Source organism: Poromitra crassiceps, assembly GCF_964638095.1.
Source record: "Poromitra crassiceps genome assembly, chromosome: 27".
Taxonomy (NCBI): domain Eukaryota; kingdom Metazoa; phylum Chordata; class Actinopteri; order Beryciformes; family Melamphaidae; genus Poromitra; species Poromitra crassiceps.
Window position 1 is genome coordinate 1,223,739 of NC_139650.1, and position 21,044 is coordinate 1,244,782.

The 21,044-nt window shown below is 43.7% G+C and overlaps 2 protein-coding genes across 2 annotated transcripts; one reads left to right on the forward strand and one right to left on the reverse strand.

Moving 5' to 3' along the window:
- Positions 1-7,183: 7,183 nt before the first annotated feature.
- Positions 7,184-11,784, reverse strand: endou (endonuclease, polyU-specific; the record flags this gene model as incomplete). Its single annotated transcript, XM_083661541.1, has 9 exons — positions 7,184-7,298; positions 7,488-7,630; positions 7,800-7,906; positions 7,998-8,111; positions 8,212-8,417; positions 8,841-9,024; positions 9,980-10,096; positions 11,368-11,490; positions 11,727-11,784. 9 exons carry the CDS (start codon positions 11,782-11,784, stop codon positions 7,184-7,186), a joined length of 1,167 nt encoding a protein of 388 aa, XP_083517667.1.
- Positions 11,785-14,743: 2,959 nt separating this feature from the next.
- On the forward strand, positions 14,744-19,834 carry tsfm (Ts translation elongation factor, mitochondrial). Its single transcript, XM_083661749.1, has 6 exons — positions 14,744-14,851; positions 15,061-15,213; positions 16,442-16,570; positions 16,721-16,843; positions 17,443-17,524; positions 19,271-19,834. The coding sequence occupies exons 1-6, from the start codon at positions 14,807-14,809 to the stop codon at positions 19,663-19,665; spliced, it is 927 nt and encodes a 308-aa protein (XP_083517875.1). The 5' UTR covers positions 14,744-14,806; the 3' UTR covers positions 19,666-19,834.
- The last annotated feature ends 1,210 nt before the right edge of the window (positions 19,835-21,044 follow it).

The following is a 21,044-nucleotide window of genomic DNA, read 5'->3' on the forward strand; positions in this document are numbered from 1 at the left end:
GACTTCAATCTGGGCCATTGCAGGATTTGCTTGTGGAGTCCATGGGATTAACTCAAGGATCCACCTCCCAGATCAGTGACACAACTCAGATTGAATTGAAATAAGGCCTGACGTTTCAAAATGCACGTAGGCCTATGTCTCCACAAATTGCGTGTTTACGAAGCTATTTGCTAAAGGTCACCTGAAGCATATTAAACTATAAGCCTGTTTTCCACCATTCTCTTTAGAGGTAGGTAGCCTAGCCTTCATTGCATGTCGAATATAGGCTACAGTATAGAGGCAAGCGTTTTGAGAACAAACTATTAGAAAATCCAGGTCCACTGCAGGTATGATGATCACATGTTATCATAATCATCATCATCATCATTATTAAATTATTATTACTGTTGTTATTATTGTTATTATTATTATTATTATGCCTGATGTAAGAAATGTGTGTTTTCATTGTCGATACAACTCCGCAAATTACTTGAAATATAATCAGACGTCAGAGAAATGACAACAATTTGTCATAACAATAATCTATGATAGGCTACTAGGCTACTTTAGGAATTTGTCAAACTCATCTGGATACATACCCGTATTGGTGTGTCCAAGACCTCCTATAGTTTGGCAGATATTTTCTCTTTTCTTTCTTTCTTTTCCTTTTTTCAGCGGATTACAAGTTGTTTTCTATCCATCAACCAATTAAGAACTTGTGTGCTCTCGTGCTGCCTGCGTCGGTGTCGGTGCAGTGTCCCTCCCAGATCTGCGGGTCACTCTGCAGGGGCTCGTCGTTTTAACCCACAGATAGCTCCTCCTCCTCCTCCCGCTTGCATCCTTGCGCGTGGCCGGCCCGTGGCCCGAGCCCTCGGCGTGTGTGTGTGTGTGTGTGTGTGTGTGTGTGTGTGTGTGTGTGTGTGTGTGTGTGTGTGTGTGTGTGTGTGTGTGTGTGTGTGTGTGTGTGTGTGTGTGTGCGCGTGCGTGTGCGCGTGCGCGTGCGCGTGCGCGTGCGCGTGCGTGTGTGCGTGAGTGCGTGTGCGTGTGTGTGTGTGCGTGCGTGCGTGTCTAGGCCTCGCCTCGGCCTTTGTTGCTCTGCTAGGGCGGCCGCCAAATCCGCACTTTTGCATTGAGCGGTGGAGACGCGCTCAGTCGGCTGAGCTTAACTATATGTGACAGCTTGAAGTTGCATGTGAGCAGGTGTTTGCGCCATTTCCTTCCAGACATCTATCCCTGCACGCTGCGCAGTGCGCACAAGCTATAGGCTTTTAGACATGCGCTCATTTCAGTTGAAATCACCTAAAAGAGACAACCCTCACCAGAAGGTACAGGGGTGAGGATGGTCAGTCATATAGCTAGAGTTTCAGGACGAGTAGCCTCATTTAGTTTACAAGAGTGGCCAGTCATTCCCCCTCCATTCTGCAGGATACTTAAGCCTACATAATAGCCTAAATCATAATAATAATCATAATAATCATAATCATAATCATAATCATCATAATAATAATAATAATAATAATAATAAGTTAATAACACATTCTTGAATGTTTTAGTGCAGTGGTTCTCAACCTTTCCCATATCAAAGACCCCAATTTAGTCCACGGACAACGACTGGATGAGATTTAGGCTTTGTCTCTTGGACCCAAATCGAAGATATTTGTTTGTTGTTATAGTCATCTGTTGCAAATAAATTCAAAGCATATAGCCTACACACCTTGGAATGTTTCAGCTCCGGAGTATAGGACGAATCAGCCTGACGTCACTTGCCACCCAGAAATGCTGAACCCCATAGTATGACTTGTGCCAAACAAATGTTAATATCTCAAAAACTATACATCACATCGCCTATATTTTGACATTCTGAGTGAGAGCAGAAGTAGGTCAAGCTGATGTCTAATATATGCATGTCGTGTTAAAGTTGTGTGAACTGTCGCAGTTTTTAAAATGTAAACAGAGTCAGACACTCAAGCCTCGTGCCACTTGGCCTCCATAGGGTTCCATTACTTAAGCATTATTTGATAACACATTATTACAATCTTGTGGCAATCACTATCTATCTTTAGTGTTGACACAAATTCTGTGTCAATGGAACAGAAGGGTTTCAAAGTGGGACCAAAGGGGAAAATGTATCTGAAAGACTTGATAGAAGCTCACTGTAAAAGTTGAAGAAAGTGTCACTGCTCGAATGCTTATACTAATTATAGCACTGGTGACCAAGGTTATCTCTGTATCTTATTCATGTCATCAGTTTTTAGCAACCAAAAGATTTGACATGACCATAACAGGTTGACCATAACAGCCTAAAAGTTTGACACAATTATTGTCTTCCCAAGAGTCTGAAGAGATCCAAATTGACTCACCAATCTTGTTTTTCTTCATGCCAGAAATAATAAATGGTCCTAATCTGCCATGGAACCACACTGATGTACAACGACACAATGACACGTGGGTGGGTGACTTGGAGCTTTGTATTGTAGGCGTAGAAACAGGGGGTTTATTTATTTATTTATTTATTTATTTGTTTATTTGGACGGGACAGTGCAAAATTAATGAACACAGAAACCACAGAACAGATAGTAAAACCTGGAACATAGTAAAAGTGTAAAAATTGCCGGATTTAGCACGAGGCTAATTTCCATCCGTTGTCCCCTATGTCTCATGTTCTCATGGTCTTTTCACCACTGAGTGAGGATCAGAAAGAGAGACAAAAAAGACGCCTCTCTTCATGAGGAACAGAAGTAGGCTAAAATACACTCATGTGTTGAGGTAGGATTGTAGATGAGGATGCAAACCTGTGCACCCACAGGATGAGCTTCTCATTCCCCAGCTGCCTGCAGTACCCCCTCTCCTCCCTCGGAGGCTCTGCCTTTCCTATTCCACACCTGCAGCCCCGAATGGGAATAGCAACTAGCCCGGCCTAGCATCCCCACAGTGGAGATAGCAGGGGAATACGCTTTGCATATTCTGGGTGGCATCAGAGTATATTATACAACCATTATCAGACAAAAAAATTGTATAATATTTTGTTTGGAGGGGTATGTCCCAAATTGTTAAATACCACTTGTATCATGGCAGTCAGACGTGGAGGGATGATGGCAAGATAAACAACTACTCTTTTTCAGCTTTTTTCCAGTTTGACCCAATTAGACGGTCTAATCTTCATGTTCCACAAGTGGTGCTGAAGGGTATATATGCCATAATGTCCCCAGGTCCCTCATGTGTGTTGCCACTATAATGTCCTGTCTGTCGCAGATGGTCGCCCGTTAAGCGCGTCTGTGGCTCAGATGCTCAGATGATATTTCCTCCTGGCTCAGCATCCTCACATTGCTCAGACAGCCCTCACCCTATTTAAGTGTGTTTGGATGTTTGTTAGATGAGGGTTTAGTTATTAGAATGAAAAACGAGGAGCAGATGAATCCATATACAAACATGACCTTCTCCTCCATCCCCAGCGTTTCTGTATGTGACAGTGGGGGAAACAGGGCTTTGTCCATCTGTCATACTGGAAGTCCTCGGAGAGATGCCAATACCACAGCATGAGGAGTGTGTGCATTGTGTGTGTGTGTGTGTGTGTGTGTGTGTTGTGTGTGTGTGTGTGTGTGTGTGTGTGTGTGTGTGTGTGTGTGTGTGTGTGTGTGTGTGTGTGTGTGTGTGTGTGTGTGTGCGTGCGTGCGTGCGTGCACGAATGAGTGCCTGCGCACGCGCTTGTTTGTTTGTGTTTGGGGGGAAGTGGATAGATTGCATTGTGCAGCTATCATATGTATATTTGTGCTAAGGACCCCCTCGAAAACGAGATGGTTCATCAAGGGGTTTATCCTTCTAATAAATTTGAATCAGTAGACCTGTAGGCTACTGTATCTATCACTCTGCATAGTCTCTGTATCTTCTTCAAAATATATTCTGTCCCTAACCGCAATGACAATAGATCCATGTGATTGTGCAGAAGGCATGCAAAAACCAAAACTGAACGACGGAGAATGAACGTTGCCCTGTGTTTCATGGTCCCCCATCAACTTTAGAAATGGCCGGCATCTATAAGCCAAACTTGAACCTCCCTCCAGCCCAGGCCCGACCCTGGGGAGACAGGGGTGATGTTGACCATGTGTCCTCCTCCTACTAACCATCTCATTGACGGACCCTTCCATGGTGCACCCCCCCCCCCCCTCTGCCTCAACTACTAAACCCCCTTAACCCTTCCCTAAAGCCTCTGTTGGCCCCCCTGTTGTGCGTGCTCATTGGCTGACCGCCTTCAGGCGTCCCTTTTCCACGGGCCCATTGTCTGGCGCCATAAGCAGCTTTGTTTCTGCATGTGCAGCTGGGCTAGCCCGCGCCGCCATTAGCCACAAACACGCTAAAGGGAGAGCGGGATAATATAATTACAAAACAAAAGTCAGGTGGCCCGGCAAAGATCCGCCAGGAGGAGAACGTTCGGGGGAGATGCGAGGACACGCTGGCGGGTGGCCAGCTATAATTCGATTATGAAGTTGTGCGAGCGACAAAAGAAACAATCGAATCTGTTTTCTTTCATTTTGCCCCACTGTGATTTAATTTGATTCCGTTTGGGGGTTTAAAGAGAGGGGAGTGTGAAAGGAGAGGCGATTTACTCTTCTCATTTCCAGAGTCACCGGCTCAGAAAATGTCGCCTAATGTGGTCTGACAAAATTGCAATGGAGAAATTCTTCCCTGGGCGAGCTTTATTGTCATGTTCTACTCGGTCAGTATACGTGAGGCCCACATCAGATGAATCACTGAAAGGCCTGGCTTTCCCTATGAAGTGACTGGTCTTATGTTCTCATTTTGCATGAATGCACACAGACCGCTGGACAATGGGATCACTGGCAGATCCATCTCCTGTAATACTTTCTTTAAACAGGGGCGCAAGTGTGTCCCCCTGTTCTCTCGGCAGACCCAGAATTTATCCTGTTAGTCACCCTAGATGAGTGAAAGAGTAAACTCAACCCCCATCGCAGCTGGACACACACACACACACACACACACACACACACACACACACACACACACACACACACACACACACACACACACTTAACCCCAACTGGGGAGGCACGCACAGCTTTATGGACAGCTGATAGGAACGGGTTTAGCTAGTGGCTACTGTTTGGAGCAGGTCAAGCAGAACAGGATCTGTTAATGTCTTTTTTGTTTCTATGGTTCATACTGAAAAAGGCTGCATTTAGTTTTTGTGTTGTTGTTTTGAAAGACAATAAGCGATTGTGTCAAAGGCACCCATGCTCTTACTGATGGTTGGCTGGGTGTCAGTCTTGTGCCCTCTCTCTCTGGGTGTGTATGGCTGGGTGTCAGTCTTGTGCCCTCTCTCTCTCTGGGTGTGTATGGCTGGATGTCAGTCTTGTGCCCTCTCTCTCTCTGGGTGTGTATGGCTGGATGTCAGTCTTGTGCCCTCTCTCTCTCTGGGTGTGTATGGCTGGGTGTCAGTCTTGTGCCCTCTCTCTCTGGGTGTGTATGGCTGGGTGTCAGTCTTGTGCCCTCTCTCTCTGGGTGTGTATGGCTGGGTGTCAGTCTTGTGCCCTCTCTGGGTGTGTATGGCTGGGTGTCAGTCTTGTGCCCTCTCTCTCTCTGGGTGTGTATGGCTGGATGTCAGTCTTGTGCCCTCTCTCTCTCTGGGTGTGTATGGCTGGATGTCAGTCTTGTGCCCTCTCTCTCTCTGGGTGTGTATGGCTGGGTGTCAGTCTTGTGCCCTCTCTCTCTGGGTGTGTATGGCTGGATGTCAGTCTTGTGCCCTCTCTCTCTCTGGGTGTGTATGGCTGGGTGTCAGTCTTGTGCCCTCTCTCTCTGGGTGTGTATGGCTGGGTGTCAGTCTTGTGCCCTCTCTCTCTGGGTGTGTATGGCTGGATGTCAGTCTTGTGCCCTCTCTCTCTGGGTGTGTATGGCTGGATGTCAGTCTTGTGCCCTCTCTGGGTGTGTATGGCTGGATGTCAGTCTTGTGCCCTCTCTGTGTGTATGGCTGGGTGTCAGTCTTGTGCCCTCTCTCTCTGGGTGTGTATGGCTGGGTGTCAGTCTTGTGCCCTCTCTCTCTGGGTGTATATGGCTGGGTGTCAGTCTTGTGCCCTCTCTGGGTGTGTATGGCTGGGTGTCAGTCTTGTGCCCTCTCTCTCTGGGTGTGTATGACTGGGTGTCAGTCTTGTGCCCTCTCTCTCTGGGTGTGTATGACTGGGTGTCAGTCTTGTGCCCTCTCTCTCTGGGTGTGTATGGCTGGGTGTCAGTCTTGTGCCCTCTCTCTCTGGGTGTGTATGGCTGGATGTCAGTCTTGTGCCCTCTCTCTCTGGGTGTGTATGGCTGGATGTCAGTCTTGTGCCCTCTCTCTCTGGGTGTGTATGGCTGGGTGTCAGTCTTGTGCCCTCTCTGGGTATGTATGGCTGGGTGTCAGTCTTGTGCCCTCTCTCTCTGGGTGTGTATGGCTGGATGTCAGTCTTGTGCCCTCTCTCTCTGGGTGTGTATGGCTGGGTGTCAGTCTTGTGCCCTCTCTGGGTATGTATGGCTGGATGTCAGTCTTGTGCCCTCTCTCTCTGGGTGTGTATGGCTGGGTGTCAGTCTTGTGCCCTCTCTCTCTGGGTGTGTATGGCTGGGTGTCAGTCTTATGGGAGCGCATCGCATTCTCATGCTCTGCTCAGGGCTCAGGAGCATTTTACTGCAACTTCATCAAGTGAGGTGGTGAGTTTTATTTATATACAAGTAGTTTGCATGTACTTTCTGAAAGACATAGGCAGATCACTTCTGAATGGAAATGATAGAAGATAATAATTTTGTCATGATATCACTCTCAGCTTTATTACAATAATGAAAATAAACAGGTGCCTTACATTTATGTCATCCCATACCTTATAAATGTTTAACTTTTTTTTAATTAAGATTATTTATTGATTTTATTATTTTTTGGGGGGGGGGGGCATTGGGCAGGCAGGAAGGGTGGGGGGAGAGAGGGGATGAAATGCGGCAAAGGACCACAGGTCACATTCGAGTCAGCCGCGCAAAGGACTAAGCCTTTGTGGTACGCGCTCCACCAGGTGAACCACCCCATCTTTTTAACATTTTGCTTAAATTTCAGCATAATTCTTTTGACTTATCACCAAAATAAGTGTTTATATTGATACCATTATTGAAAACCATTGATATAATCCGTGTAATACATGTGTCCTGTTAGTAGTTTGTTGAGCAGATGGCTGCTTCAGGGAGTGGCGGGGAAAGCAGAGCCAATGAACTTCTTCCCATCACCATAGGAAGTTTTATCCCAGGTGTAGGTTTGGATTTGCAGCGCCTTTCCGCCCAGGCTTAGATGACACCTGAGAGAATGAAGGACATTAAATAAATTAATAAGTCAATCAACCAATCAATCAACCAATCAATCAATCAACCAACCAATCAATCAATCAATCAATCAATCAATCAATCAATCCATCAATCAATCAATACAATGCAGGCTAAGAATACACCAGCCACTATACAGTATATAGCCTGCCTAATACACTTACCGTTTTCCAGGGCGAGTGATGTAGCAGAGGCTGTACATGGCTAAATCAAACTCAGGACTGCAGCCAATGATAGCAGAGCCCACCTGCTTGTAGTAGCCATCCCACTTGAATTGCATTCCCAGAACATCAGGGTAGGTAGTCCACTAAAGAAAGAAAGAAAGAAAGAAAGAAAGAAAGAAAGAAAGAAAGAAAGAAAGAAAGAAAGAAAGAAAGAAAGAAAGAAAGAAAGAAAGAAAGAAAGAAAGATGAAAGTTAATGAAGGCAGTAGTGCACCTCACAACATAAACAAACATGTTGATTGTGGATGCTTACCGGCCCGTCAAAGCTGTGGCTGTAGTAATCCAGGAGGCCATTTTTCTCCAGAAGATAGAACTGGATCCAGTTGTGGAAACCAGACACCTTCCCACCCTTCACCTCTCCTATTATAGAATATGTTATCTTCATAAACACAAAGAAAAACATACAACATATACACATATTGTGTTTCAAAGACATCTAGGTCTCTCAAACCTGCAAAGATGTGCTCAAAGCCACTGGAGTCCATCTTGTTGTTGTTGCGGGAGTAGAGACCAAACCACATCATCTTCAGGTCCTGAATGAACTCTTCCTCTGATGCATAGCGGCCTGAGAACCCATCACACCATCCAGTACAAACACTATAATGTCAGATAACCTATATGTTATTGTGAGTTGTGCTGAAGCAGTTAGAAGTGTGCCTCGTTACCCTTAGTGTAGAGGAAGGAGAAGAGCTCCCTGCCCAGCTCAGTGTTGGACATGGTCTCCCTGAGGAAGGCCTCCTGCTCGGCCAGCTGCTGGGGGCTGAAGTCCTCCGCCTGGCCAGTCATCCTCTGGTAGTTGTCCAGTACAGCCAGGAAGGCAGCGTAGGTGGGCTTGGTGAACAGAGCCTCCTCGTCCAGGTAGCGGAACAAGCTGTGACAACACAAAAGATCAGAGAGGCATGTTACATGAACAGCTGTAATCAGAATGAAAGAACAGTATAATATGTGCCAATAGAGCTCAAGAGTCACGTGACATTTCTTGCCCCGGAAGTGAATTTCCCATTCATTTTCTCCATAGACATTTCAAAAAAACCTTATATAACAAGTTTTAAGGCTGGAACCAAGCCACCCTGTGACCTACTGAACATTTGAAAATGTGTTTTTATTTTTGCTCCAACTGAAATGTTTTATGGTCACTCACGATTCAGTAAGTTACAGGTTGGCTTGGTTCCAGCTTTCAAACTTTTTTTTTTAAATGTCTATGGAGAAAATGAATGGGAAACTCACTTCCGGGGCAACAGATGTCACGTGACTGTTCAGCTCTATAATGTGCCGATAAAGGGTGTGTCCTCACGGGAGAGGGGAGCGATCTGTCTGGGAGCTCGTCTGGGAGTCGGCCACCAGAGCCTGAGGGTCGATGACCAGCTCAGAGGCTGAAGCCTTGTTTGAGTCCAGAGCGTAAAGAGTCTCAGAGATGGCCTTGATCTCAGCATCACTGATGACACTATCATCACCACCACCACCACCACTGCCCCCACCTGTAGAGAGAGACAGACACATTATCATGTATGTACGCCATGCACACATGCATACGCATGAACGCATGCACGCACGCACGCACACACACACACACACACACACACACACACACACGCACGCACGCACGCACGCACGCACGCACACACACACACACACACACACACACACAGATAACACACACACACACACACACACACACACACAGATAACACACACACACACACACACACACACACACAGATAACACACACACACACACACACACAGATAACACACACACACGCACACGCACACGCACACACACACACACACACACACTCACACACACACACACACACACACACACACACACACACACACACACACACACACACACACACACAGAGTATTTGACAGACATTTGTTAAAATGTGATATAGAAGTGATTGTTGTGCTTCTCTCTGGAGCAGAGCTGGTAAGACAGTGAGGGGGCAGGTGCTATGTGGCTGAGCGCAATAGCTATGGTGCTACAGAAAACCAATAAGTAGTATTATCTGGCTTTAATAATATATATTATGCAGCACAACAGCGACACCCACTGGCTACATGCTGAAAGGGGATTTGACAATCACAGCTGTGGACAGTGTGCAGAGGCAGACATTCACTGGACCGGGCAGTGTATTATACACCCAGTTAATGCTGGACAAAAGGTCATAATAAATAACTTCTGATTACTGTTATTCTCATATAAATGATGGATTGATAATTTGAGCTTTTGCAGTGGAGCATCACATTGCTCGTTGTTTGACTGTTTGTTACTGGTTTTATACGTTCACTGTCCACCATGTGAATGTCACCAGGTGTGGAAAGTGGAGCAGCCATCCAGACGTCAGACAGATAGAAGCTGGCTGATTAACAGCTGGTGAGGTGTGTGACTGGGGGGGGGTCAGCTGGGTGACACGTGTTTAGTCTTACAGAGGTCTGTGTAGTCGCTGCAGCAGTTGCCGTGCTGGGAGCACTTGGAGTTGCAGTGGCACTCGTTCTGAGAGTTGTATTGCTCGTCACATCGGCCCTTACAAGACGTGGATGCTGCTCCGGGAGGAAAAAGAAAGACACTTGTCATCTGAGACACACACACCCCTCTAAATTTTAACAACTTTTTTCTATAGCTACAAAGTGATAGCGCATAATGGATAATGTGCTTCTGTTCAAGGAATAGTTCACCCCAAAAATGAAAATTTGGTCATCATCTACTACAGTACTCACCCTCATGCCGGTTGAAATACAGGTGAAGTTGATCTATATAACGCACAGGGAGGTTACCACTACCAGCACCACCCCACAGCAGCCATCTCCAAGACAACTGAAGTCAGTGCACCAGCTCTTCAGAGTTCCAAAAAGATCTCTATTTCACACAATAATTCAGCGCAAATCTTAACTACACTGATTGACAACAAATAATGGTGTATATCAGGGGGTTTCAAAGGCTGAGACTGTGGGCCTCCCCTCAGACAAAGCTTGAGGACAGAGCCCCCCCCCCCCCCCCTTCCCCGCCCCCCAGTTTACATGGTTAAATTCCTGGATGCCTATGGGATCACGATTATGTTATTTGATCCCATAGACCAGGGGTGTCCAAACCTTTTTTGAATGGGGGCCAGAATAGATCATGTGAAATGACTGGGGGGCCGGTCAGCTGCTTCTCGCATCATATGGGTTATAAAAATACAAATAAAATACAATTGTACTCCAAGACTTTAGTTTACCATCTGAAAACATTTTGAGAGACAAGCCGCTGGCCACTTAAGATCGGTCAAAGGGCCGCATCTGGCCCCAGGGCCGGACTTTGGACATGCCTGCCATAGACACTCAACCATTGAGCCAAAATGGCCTGATATATTGCTGTTTGACATATTTCAGACTAAGGTCTTTCTAAAGGCATTTGCTTGTTTATGACTCTGGGAAAGTGGGGAAAACCGTAATATTCACCAAAACTAACCAAATCACACACATTTAGCCTATTCTGATAACTAATGCCAGTTTTTTTCCACTTCCATTCACTGAGCCTCCCTTGAAACTGTTTGGAGCCCCCTCCTGGGGAGGCCCGCCTCCCACTTTGAAAACCTGGTATTGTATTCACAGTGTGATTGTTTGGCTGTTTTTGCTTTGACCCTCTAAACAACAGTCCCCATTTCAGTTGTTTCGGAGGGGGCTGCTACTACCAAGTTGTGCTGGCAACCTCCCAGTGTATTGTATGGACTAACAAATGTCACCTGTGTTTCATTTGGCACGAGGGTGAGTAGATGATGACAGTTTTGTGTGTGTGTGTTTGTGTGTGTGTGTGTGTTTTAAAAACAGTCACTCACCTTTGCATAGGTCGGCATAGTCTGAACAGCAGTCTTTGAAGCGCTCACAGGACGGGTTACACTGACAGGAGAAGCCACTGTCTGTGCCATAACCACAGCGACCCTCACATGAGTCCAGAGTGTCTGCAGGGACCAAACAGGACAGATCGCTACAGAGCCAGACACAGATATATGCAATATCCTATTAACTGTATTACATGGCCGTACAGAAAATCTACATGGAACCAATATGAAATCAATATGAAAATAGAGCAGGGGAAATAGAGTAAGAGACGAAAAAGAAAAATGAAAGAAATATAAGAACAGAAAAAGGCACAATTTATCTACAATAGAAGCAGAACAGAAGTAAAAGGTCTTACTGCTGTTTCCCTGGTGGAACAGGGTCACCCAAAGTGCAAGAAGAAGAATGATCTTCATCATGGCTCAGCGGCGCAAGAACAAGGTGCACTCACTGTCACAATGCTCTCCCTTTTATAGGAGGTTTCACCTGGGCTGGTACACACACACACACACACACACACACACACACACACGCATGCACGCACGCACGCGCGCACACGCGCACATGCGCACACGCGCACGCACACACACACACACACACACACACACACACACACACACACACACACACACACACACACACACACACACAGTGAACTTGCACATCTGTTCAGCACATAGGTGCTTGAATGTATCAAAATAAGACATTATCAAGTTGTCAGCTGTGATAACAACTGCATTTTCACAGTTACTGAAAGTTATCTTAAGTTGTCTCTTGTTGTCTAGTTAAGTTATGTTGTAAGTTAAGTTAAGTTAAGTTACTATGTTCTGTTCTGTTGTCTTGTATAGTTCACTTCTAGTTCCATAAGGTACTTTAGAAATGATAGCCTACATGTGAAGGGGAAACAATCTTTCTTGCAGCCTATTGCTTTTGAAGGCTATAAAGTCTAAAAATAGACAGCTGTGGTAGGAGGTTTGTTTGCCTTTGAAAATTCTTCCTCACTCCTCCTGCCAGAGCATCCAGCTGCTCTGTTTCACAGGGTTTATACCAAGGCTATTATAGTTAACTCCAACTAAAATAAAAAAATAAAAAATAAACCCAGGTGTAGAACGACGACAACAACAACAACAACAACAACAACGACACATTTTAGTTAACTGAAATAAAAAATAAAAACTAGACGGGGGGAAAAATATCTGAAATTATATTGTGTACTTAAATAATATAGAAAATGTCATAATCTGTCAATTTGGTCAAATTTGTCAACACAACAAGCAAGCATTGATGCATTGAGACTGGGATGTCTACATGACAGTGAGTCAATCGCCTTCACAAAGTGTTGTATTTGTGTTGTAATACCTATTCTGAACTTGTTATATCATGCCCCTGACAAGTACCCATATGATGATGAAAAAAAGTAAAACTTAAATGAGGAAACCAACTCTGGAAACTAACTGAAACCAAACTGAATTCAAATCCAAAATTCAAAATGAAATAAGAATGAAAACTAGGCTAATGAAAAATACAAAACTATCATCGTTTGTATGAGGCAGCTCACCCGGAGTAGCTTACCTGTCTCAGGGTCCCCTGATATCGCTGAGTCCACATGTCTGTCTGCGGGACGTCCTCCTCACTGACACGTGCCAAATGGCTGGGATGGACGCAGTGCAGTCTAACAGTTGCATGATGTGTTAGTCAGTTAGTCAGGCCCCTTCTGTTAACACATTACAAATAGATTAGATAACGTTGTCGTCAACAAAGGATTTTTTGTATAACTATAGGGCCGGCTGGTCACTAATTGACCAGTGACTGTGTGCACTTGGTAAACACTCTGGTATTTTCAGTTTGTTTGTTTGTTGTTGTTTTTTATCCAAGAGATATTTATGTGAGATGTGGATACAGATACAGATACAGATACATTTACAGATACAGATATAGATACAGATGTGAGATTTCGGTGTGTGCGTGTGGGTTGTGTGTGATTGTGTGTGAATGAGTGTGATTTCTATGGAACTTTGTGATTTTATACAACTGTAACTTTGTGTGTTGAGTCTGGTGTAGAGCAATGGTTCTCAACTGGTCTAGCCTCACGACCCACATTTTTCTCAGTCATAAAGTCGTGACCCAAATGTCTGACTTTTTTTTTTAGGCCTACGTGCTTTTTAAACAAGTTTAGCATGCCGGTACCAATGGATGCTTTAGGCCTTCTAGTTTCAGAGGATACAATCATATCTGGCTTTAAAAATGAGACTGCTACAGGCTCTGAAAGACAGCAATGTTGGCCGTGGACACCGCCATCCTCAAGGAGTAGGATCACTTTTTTTTTCATGCACACATCCACTCAAAACGGCCCCGCGACCCACTTTTGGGTCCCCACCCACCAGTTGAGAACCACTGGTGTAGAGGACTGTTCTCCTGGCTGTACCAGAAACTTCATAAGCTTCATTAAACTTAAGGTAGGCCTATCAAAATGTGTTGATTTTTCTCTACGGAGTCTAGAAACATTGTTGTAATGGATCATGCTTTTCCATTTCTAGCCAGATGTGCTAAAAAGTAGGGTTGCAGTGTTTTCTTTTTGTCAATGGGAACAATAGGCCTATATGATCATAATAATGTTGACTGGTCCATTCTTTAATTAATTGTATTTCTAATGCCTCGTGCTAGACCAGTTTATACGCCTATTGTAAACTAAGTACTACATAGTGCACTTCACCATAGTTCCTTGTAGCCATTAATGATAGGGTGAGTTTATCGACTTGCCCCCAAAACACACTCATTTCAAGCTCCACGCAGATATATATGGAAGAGGTGGGGGACCATCCACTCAGTGATATTCAAATTGGCTATGTTTTTTGTTTTGTTCAAATGGGTTATCACTGTTTCACTGAGAAACACATCATTCCCTGAGTGATGACAGGCGGCCGTCTCCTCCAATGATGTTTTTCTCAGAAAACTAAATCTGAATTGAGAAAACTGAATTTGAATTGGGAAAATGTAATATGAAATTATAGCTAAAAGTTTAACTCAATAATAATCATTTAAATGCAAGGAAGTGTATTTATTTTCAATTTATGCCTTGCAAATATATTTTTTTGTCATTTATCCAACAAACCCATTTTTGTTGGATAATTTATGCAGTCCAAATGCAATCTCTGCTGGCACTTATCTCTTTCAGTAGCACAATGTTAGTCTCCCATTGAATGTGATTTGAGCAGTAGCCTACAGTAGCAGATATTAAATCTTGATGAGAGACTCCCGTTGGAGTCCCAGAGTCTTTTTTCCCATGCATGGCTTCACATGTGCAAATATACTCCCGTGCTCTAGAGGGCGCTGAGCAAAAACAAACACTGGTATTTTGGCCCTACTCAGTTGCCTTACACAGCGTGCCGTGGATGTCAATGACATTTCGACTAGTCTTGATTTCTACAAGGATTTATAATGTTAAGCTCCGTTTTCAGAGCCATTAGAGCAGAAGTCTCAAAGGTGTGCAAATTTACTTAAAACTGAGTTTGAGCTGTCGTGACGTGAGATAAGTTGATACTTTACTGCTAGCAAGATGTAACGTTAGTTGAACAGGTTACAAAGTCAACAATGAGTTTGAGTTAACGTTAGTCGTCTTGAGTAATGTCATGCAGATACTACCTTTTGAATTAACTAACACATCACTGTCCAACTGATGTCACTGTCCTCAGGTGAGCCTCTGCCAGCATGTGCAGTCCTTACACACAGGCTGCCCGCTCCTGGCTGCTGAGAAAGCCCTCCTGATGAAGCTTAGGAAAAGCACTGGCTACACCTTCATCAACTGCAAGAAAGCACTGGAGAAGTTTGATAATGACATAACCCAGGTAACCCCTTTTTACTTTTTTGCACACAGTCACATTTCAAAGTGTTAGGTCTGATGCTAAGATAGTGACAGTACTGAACGTTACCTCCCAGCGAGCATTTTTCGGTTGAAAAGACGTTTAAAAAACGTTTAGGGTCAACGTTGAAAAAACGTGCAAGGAAGGTTTGAAAGTGAAAGTTTTTTCACCCACTATTTGCAGACGTTTATTGAACGTTCAGATTTAGACCATATTTCACCAGGTTCTTAAATTAAAAATTCAGCAGCGCACACGGGATTCGAACCCCGCTTTCCCACATTCAAGCCAGTCCGCTTAACGCGCTGAGCTATACATTTCCTTATACTCTATAGAGAGCTGGGCACATATATACTCTATCTCGCACACAACTTGTAGACTACATGATTGTCGACGATCGGGAGTTAAGTTATTTTATGTGATGTGTACGAGACTATTATATTAATGTAACAGACTAAAATTATGTTGTGTGTGTGTGTTGTCTATAGGCTGTAGCCTATGGCTTCAGAGGTTACTTCATTTAACACCAGAGACTGAGGAGGTACACAGAGCCTTGTATACAGTCTGTTACAATAACATAGCGTTCCGCACTTGGTGCAGACCGGTGCAGACTTGCTTTGGTCTAGTCTAGTCAGTCACGGTTAGTATAGCTAGCAATTAAGTACTTGCGCATGCACGTTGCGGCAGGAACTGAATTCATTATTTTATAGTATTGCGCTAAACTATTAACCATAGTTGTGTCCTGGAAGCTTTTTGCTGGCACCACATAGCCTATATAGTCCCATATTTATGATATTTCATGTGACATAAAATGCGTTGAAATGTAGTTTTCGTATAGACCAGATTTCAACGCTCAGTTACACAATAAAATGGACAAATGCCAATCCACACACTATCAATATTGCCTCTATTCCAAGCTACAACAAATGTTTTAACAATATGATGAACCTAATTGTGTTTTTTTACACGTTGACGTTGTAACCGCATTTTAGCCGGTTGAAAAGAGGGTGAAATTAGGTCTTAGACGTTCAAACCCAATATCACCCAGATTTCAACTAAAAATCAACGTTGAAAAAACGTTTTGTGCTCGCTGGGCTACTACAACAATTGCATCAATATTGTTTTATCATGGTTCCTGAAAAGCATAACAATTGCCTTGCACACATTTGGTGGAGATGTGAGTGATTGCTGTCATTTCCTCTCCCAAAACGGTTAGGCAGAGTCCTGGTTACATGAGCAGGCCCAGAAGGAAGGCTGGAGCAAAGCAAACAAGCTTGAGGGCCGAAAAGCCAAAGAGGGTCTGATCGGTCTGTTTGTGGGAGATAAAGCCGCAGTGATGGTGGAGGTAAGCCCAGTGTGGTGGAACTGACAGTCATTCCCAGCTTGATCATTTCAGTTTCCCCTCCAATCCTGTGTGATTCTCCATTCTAAAGAGGGCAGATGGAGTCAGCATTCAGCAGCGCTTCATCTCTTTCGTCCTGTCTGTGTGATGCAGGTTAACTGTGAGACCGACTTTGTTGCCCGTAATGACAAGTTCCAACAGCTGGTGAAGGATGTGGCGTTTGCCACCCTGGCTCACCACCAGAATAAAACCCATGGCAAGACGGGGTATGTGAAGGTAAGGACGTAACACTCAGGGCAAGGCTGTGCTGCATTCAAAGTTCAGCCTTCAGGTGCAATTCTATCAGCTCGCCTGAAGGCTGGCTGGAAAAGCGCCCTCTTACCATACTGTATGAAAACCCGTGGAATCCTGTGTCGGGCATTACACTGACTTATTTCTGCACTCTGAAGGTTTCTGTAGGTTCAGATGGAACAAACGTATCATTGTTTTAAAACACAAAGTTTGATGAAAACCGGCTAGTTGTCCAAAACCCGACACTCGAGGCATGCACACTGGCGGTCTTATTTCTTCTTCTAAGGGCATTTTAAGGTGCCGCCACAGCCCCTGACCGTAGAAGAAGAAGAAGAAATAACACCACCGATGTGCGTGCCTCGAGTGTTGAGTTTTGGACAACTAGCCCGTTATTTGGAATTGTTGGAATTTCCAACTTTCCAGCATCTCTGGAACACAGTCGCAGTGTGAATTTATCGTGAGAGAAACGAATGCAAGATGTTGCACTGGGCAACATTTGGTAATGCCATTCAGTTAGGACATCAGTACATCTGCCATTTGCACCACTTTGACCTCTCTAACGTGCTGGATGTTCTTGTTCTCAGAGTTTGCTGGCAGGTGATGAGTTAACTAAACTCAGTGTGGGCGAAGGAGCTTCAGTGGCTGACCAGGTGGCCCTCACAATAGGTCAGTAAAAAGTAGGGATGCACCGATATGAAAATTTTGGCCAATACTGATATTAACATTGTTATTATGGCTGATAACCGATATTTACTGATGTTGATATGCTCTGTATAAAATACTCATATTTTGTACATACTGAATCAACGTGAATTTGAAAAACGAATGTCTTTATTTCCAAAATATTTGGAAAAGCCCATAAATCATAGATTTACCGCATTGTTTCCTCTCAATATGAGAAATTTGGCAGATACCGCTAACCAATATTAACATTGTGATACAGAGATGATTGATTGATGATGATGTCTGCGAGCGTGTTTGATATCCTGTAGCTCTGAAACTTAAAAGCAAACACAAATACAATGGAAGCTTTCCACACAAGGCCTTATATATGGTTATAAATAAATAACCAAAACCAATATTAACATTGTGATACAGAGATGATTGCCAATTTTATGAAAACAGGAGCATGTGTAATGTAATGCATCCTCAAGTAGCACCCTGAACGTCTGTAGCTCTGAAACTTAAAAGCAAAGACAAATACAATGGAAGCTTTCCACACAAGGCCTTATAAATAAATAAATAAATAAAAGACAATGTTGATCTCTTTGAACAGCAAGAGAAACCAACCCACTTTTTTGTAGAAAATACAAAGAGTGAGAAAGCCGTGGGCAGTAATAAAACACAGAGCACTGTGGAATACTGCATCAAGAGGCTTCAGCGTGGAAGGTGAAGCATGCATTTATAGGACAGACATTATTAGAGATTGCACAATGGCCTTTCTACTAGGAAAGCAAAAAGACTTGTTTCTGTAAAGGAAACCAATCTTTCCCCTCCGCTTTTTTTAAATACCGTGCATCCCTCGTAAAAACATTTCTTTATTTTGCACAAGACTACTTTTATAGCTTGCATCCAAAGATACATACAGTATGACGCTTAAGTTGATATGGTCAGCTTTTGTTTTGGAGCATTTTTTTTTACATTCTCCAGTTACAGATTTAAAAACAATTACAGATCAACCTAATGTGAGCAAACGTCTTGTTTATGGATGGTTAAAATAAATAACGTAAAAATAATGGATTGTTACATGATCATCCCATCTTGTGTATTGATAAATTGGTCACACAATCTTGTGATTCTTGAAATGGGGCTTTGGGATCAAATACTAACTGTGCATGATGCACTTGAAGTTGTCAGTACTCACACCATAGGCTCACATGTACCTGATCAAATACTAACTCTGCATGATGTTTCTCCACTTGAAGTTGTCAGTACTGTACTTACACTATGCTCACATGTACCTGAAGATATTGACTACAATTAAAAGTGGAGACTTGGTTTTATAGACTTGCATTTAACTGATCATTTATGTTCACTCTCTTTATGCTGTAGTATAATGGTTAATTATTCGGCAGAGAGTATGTAGGACATATGGATGATAATGAAGTTAGCAGCACAAGTTTTGCCTTTATGATAGATGATTGATTGTTGAAATTATTATTATTATTGACATTCTAACGTTCAAAATAGAGGTACAAAATAAAAGCGGACATTACACTTGTTTCATTCATATCATATGCATTAATTGGACAGATTTTTGTAGTTTACAGCAAAAAAACAAACAAGATATTTAGGTCTAGAAAGAGCCAATATTTCAGTATACTATACCACCTGATGAATGACATGGCTTGTATTGATGTCAATATGATTGCACAATGTCGGCGATGTAACGTCTTCCCCTTTCCCTGTCAGGTCGTCTGGGTGAGAACATGTCCGTGAAGCGGGCGGTGACGGTGGGTGTCCCTGCCGAGTGGCACATCGGCTCCTACGTCCACGGCGGTGTGTCCGGCCAGACTGAGCTGGCCATGGGGCGGTACGGTGCCCTGGTGGTATTCCGGGGGGGAAAGGAGGCGGCTCAGGAGGTTTTGGGACGCAAGCTGGGACAGCACATAGTGGGGGAGGCACCTCTGTCCCTGGGCAACATGGACGACCTGCCCTGCGGCGACAGCGAGACGCGCCTGCTGCCTCAGACCTTCCTGACAGACCCCAGCAGGACAGTGGCACAGTTCCTCAGGGGGCAAGAGGCCCGCGTGCTGGACTTTGTCCGATTTCAGTGTGGCGAGACAGCCAGCGAAGGGGCAGAATGAACGGGGAAATAGTTTATTTAAAGTGACCCTGCCAGATGGGGGCGGTATTGCCATGTGTCTTTGTGAACCTACCAATTCAGTCTCAAGCTTTCAGGCAGTCCCATCGTGTCACTATGAACGTGTAAGCAGAATATGTCATGCCTGCTACATGTTGCGTGATGAAATAACTGTCCAGCAATAAAATGTGTTATACTGTACCTGTATGCTTCACCCTATTTTCTATGTCAATTTGAGGTTCACTTAACTCATTTTGATAAGATGTGTCTTGTTAAAACAATGCATTATGCTTTGTTTGAGTCTTTTGAATTGCTGTTCCAGTGTCACTACTGTCAAACTGTTTTCATATGCACATTATATTATATTGGCTTTTTTATGCCCCTTAGGAATGTGCGTTTTTCAATTAGAATGACATGTATAAGGTGAAGTTGAAGCCAAAGCATTTGTCCACCAACGTGTCGCTGGTCAAATCCAAGAAAGCCGCTGATTGGATGACAACTTGTAGGCCTATCTCCATATATTGTGGCACCATCTCATAGCACTCACGGCACGCATAGAAAAAACAAACTTTACCAATCTGCAAACACAGGATACATAAAGTGAGACAAGGCGACTTCACTTGTCAGCCGCTCCAATAGTATCCAATGGGTGATGTCATGCTAGTATTATCCATATTTAATATACAGGAGGGACAGAAAAAGAGGAAACACGCTGCTTTCGAGGTCCCGTGACGTCGGAGGGTTCCAACAGGTCTGTAATACAAAACATAATTGTATTTCAAACAAGAAAGGAAGTGTAGGCTACATTTCAAAATTTTAAGATTTTAACTGTTAATTGTCTTTTTGCTAAATTTACAGACTATTGACTTTGTTGTACCTTCGGCAAAGATAAGTTCGAAGGATTACATAAGGCTAGGCATCTTTTTTTGTGAAGGATAAAAAAAGACAAATCTAGAGTCTCATCTTTTTGAAGCTGATAACTTTGCCCTTGCACAGTGGCGCAGTAATAGCGCTGTCGCCTCCCAGAAATAAGGTCCTGGGTTTGATTCCCACCTGGGACACTGTTAGCACTGGTGCTTGGTGCCCAGATGGTGGGCTATCTCGTGAAAAGGGCCTGTCTGTGTGGAGTTCCACACTGTGTCCTTGTGTCGCCAAAGTCCTGCTCGCCAAATTTTTGAACCTTTTGTTGTGGAATACGACCATTATAAAACATGTTTATATGTAACTAGTTTGAAAATAAAGTTATACCAAAGAAATAAAATGTATGAAACAATATAGATTTTTTTTCTTATGGGTTCCCCCCGTCAATTGTTTTTTTTTTTATAGTAATACAATGAAAATATTTAACAGAAAACACCCATTTTTGTTTCTCATCTATTCTAG

Excerpts from the sequence above, each read along its gene's own strand:
- tsfm (XM_083661749.1), top strand. The coding sequence starts at position 14,807 with ATGTTAAGCTCCGTTTTCAGAGCCATTAGAGCAGAAGTCTCAAAG. Across the intron at positions 16,844-17,442 it reads GCAAGACGGGGTATGTGAAG|AGTTTGCTGGCAGGTGATGA; the intron begins GTAAGGACGTAA and ends TCTTGTTCTCAG. Across the intron at positions 17,525-19,270 it reads CCAGGTGGCCCTCACAATAG|GTCGTCTGGGTGAGAACATG; the intron begins GTCAGTAAAAAG and ends TTTCCCTGTCAG.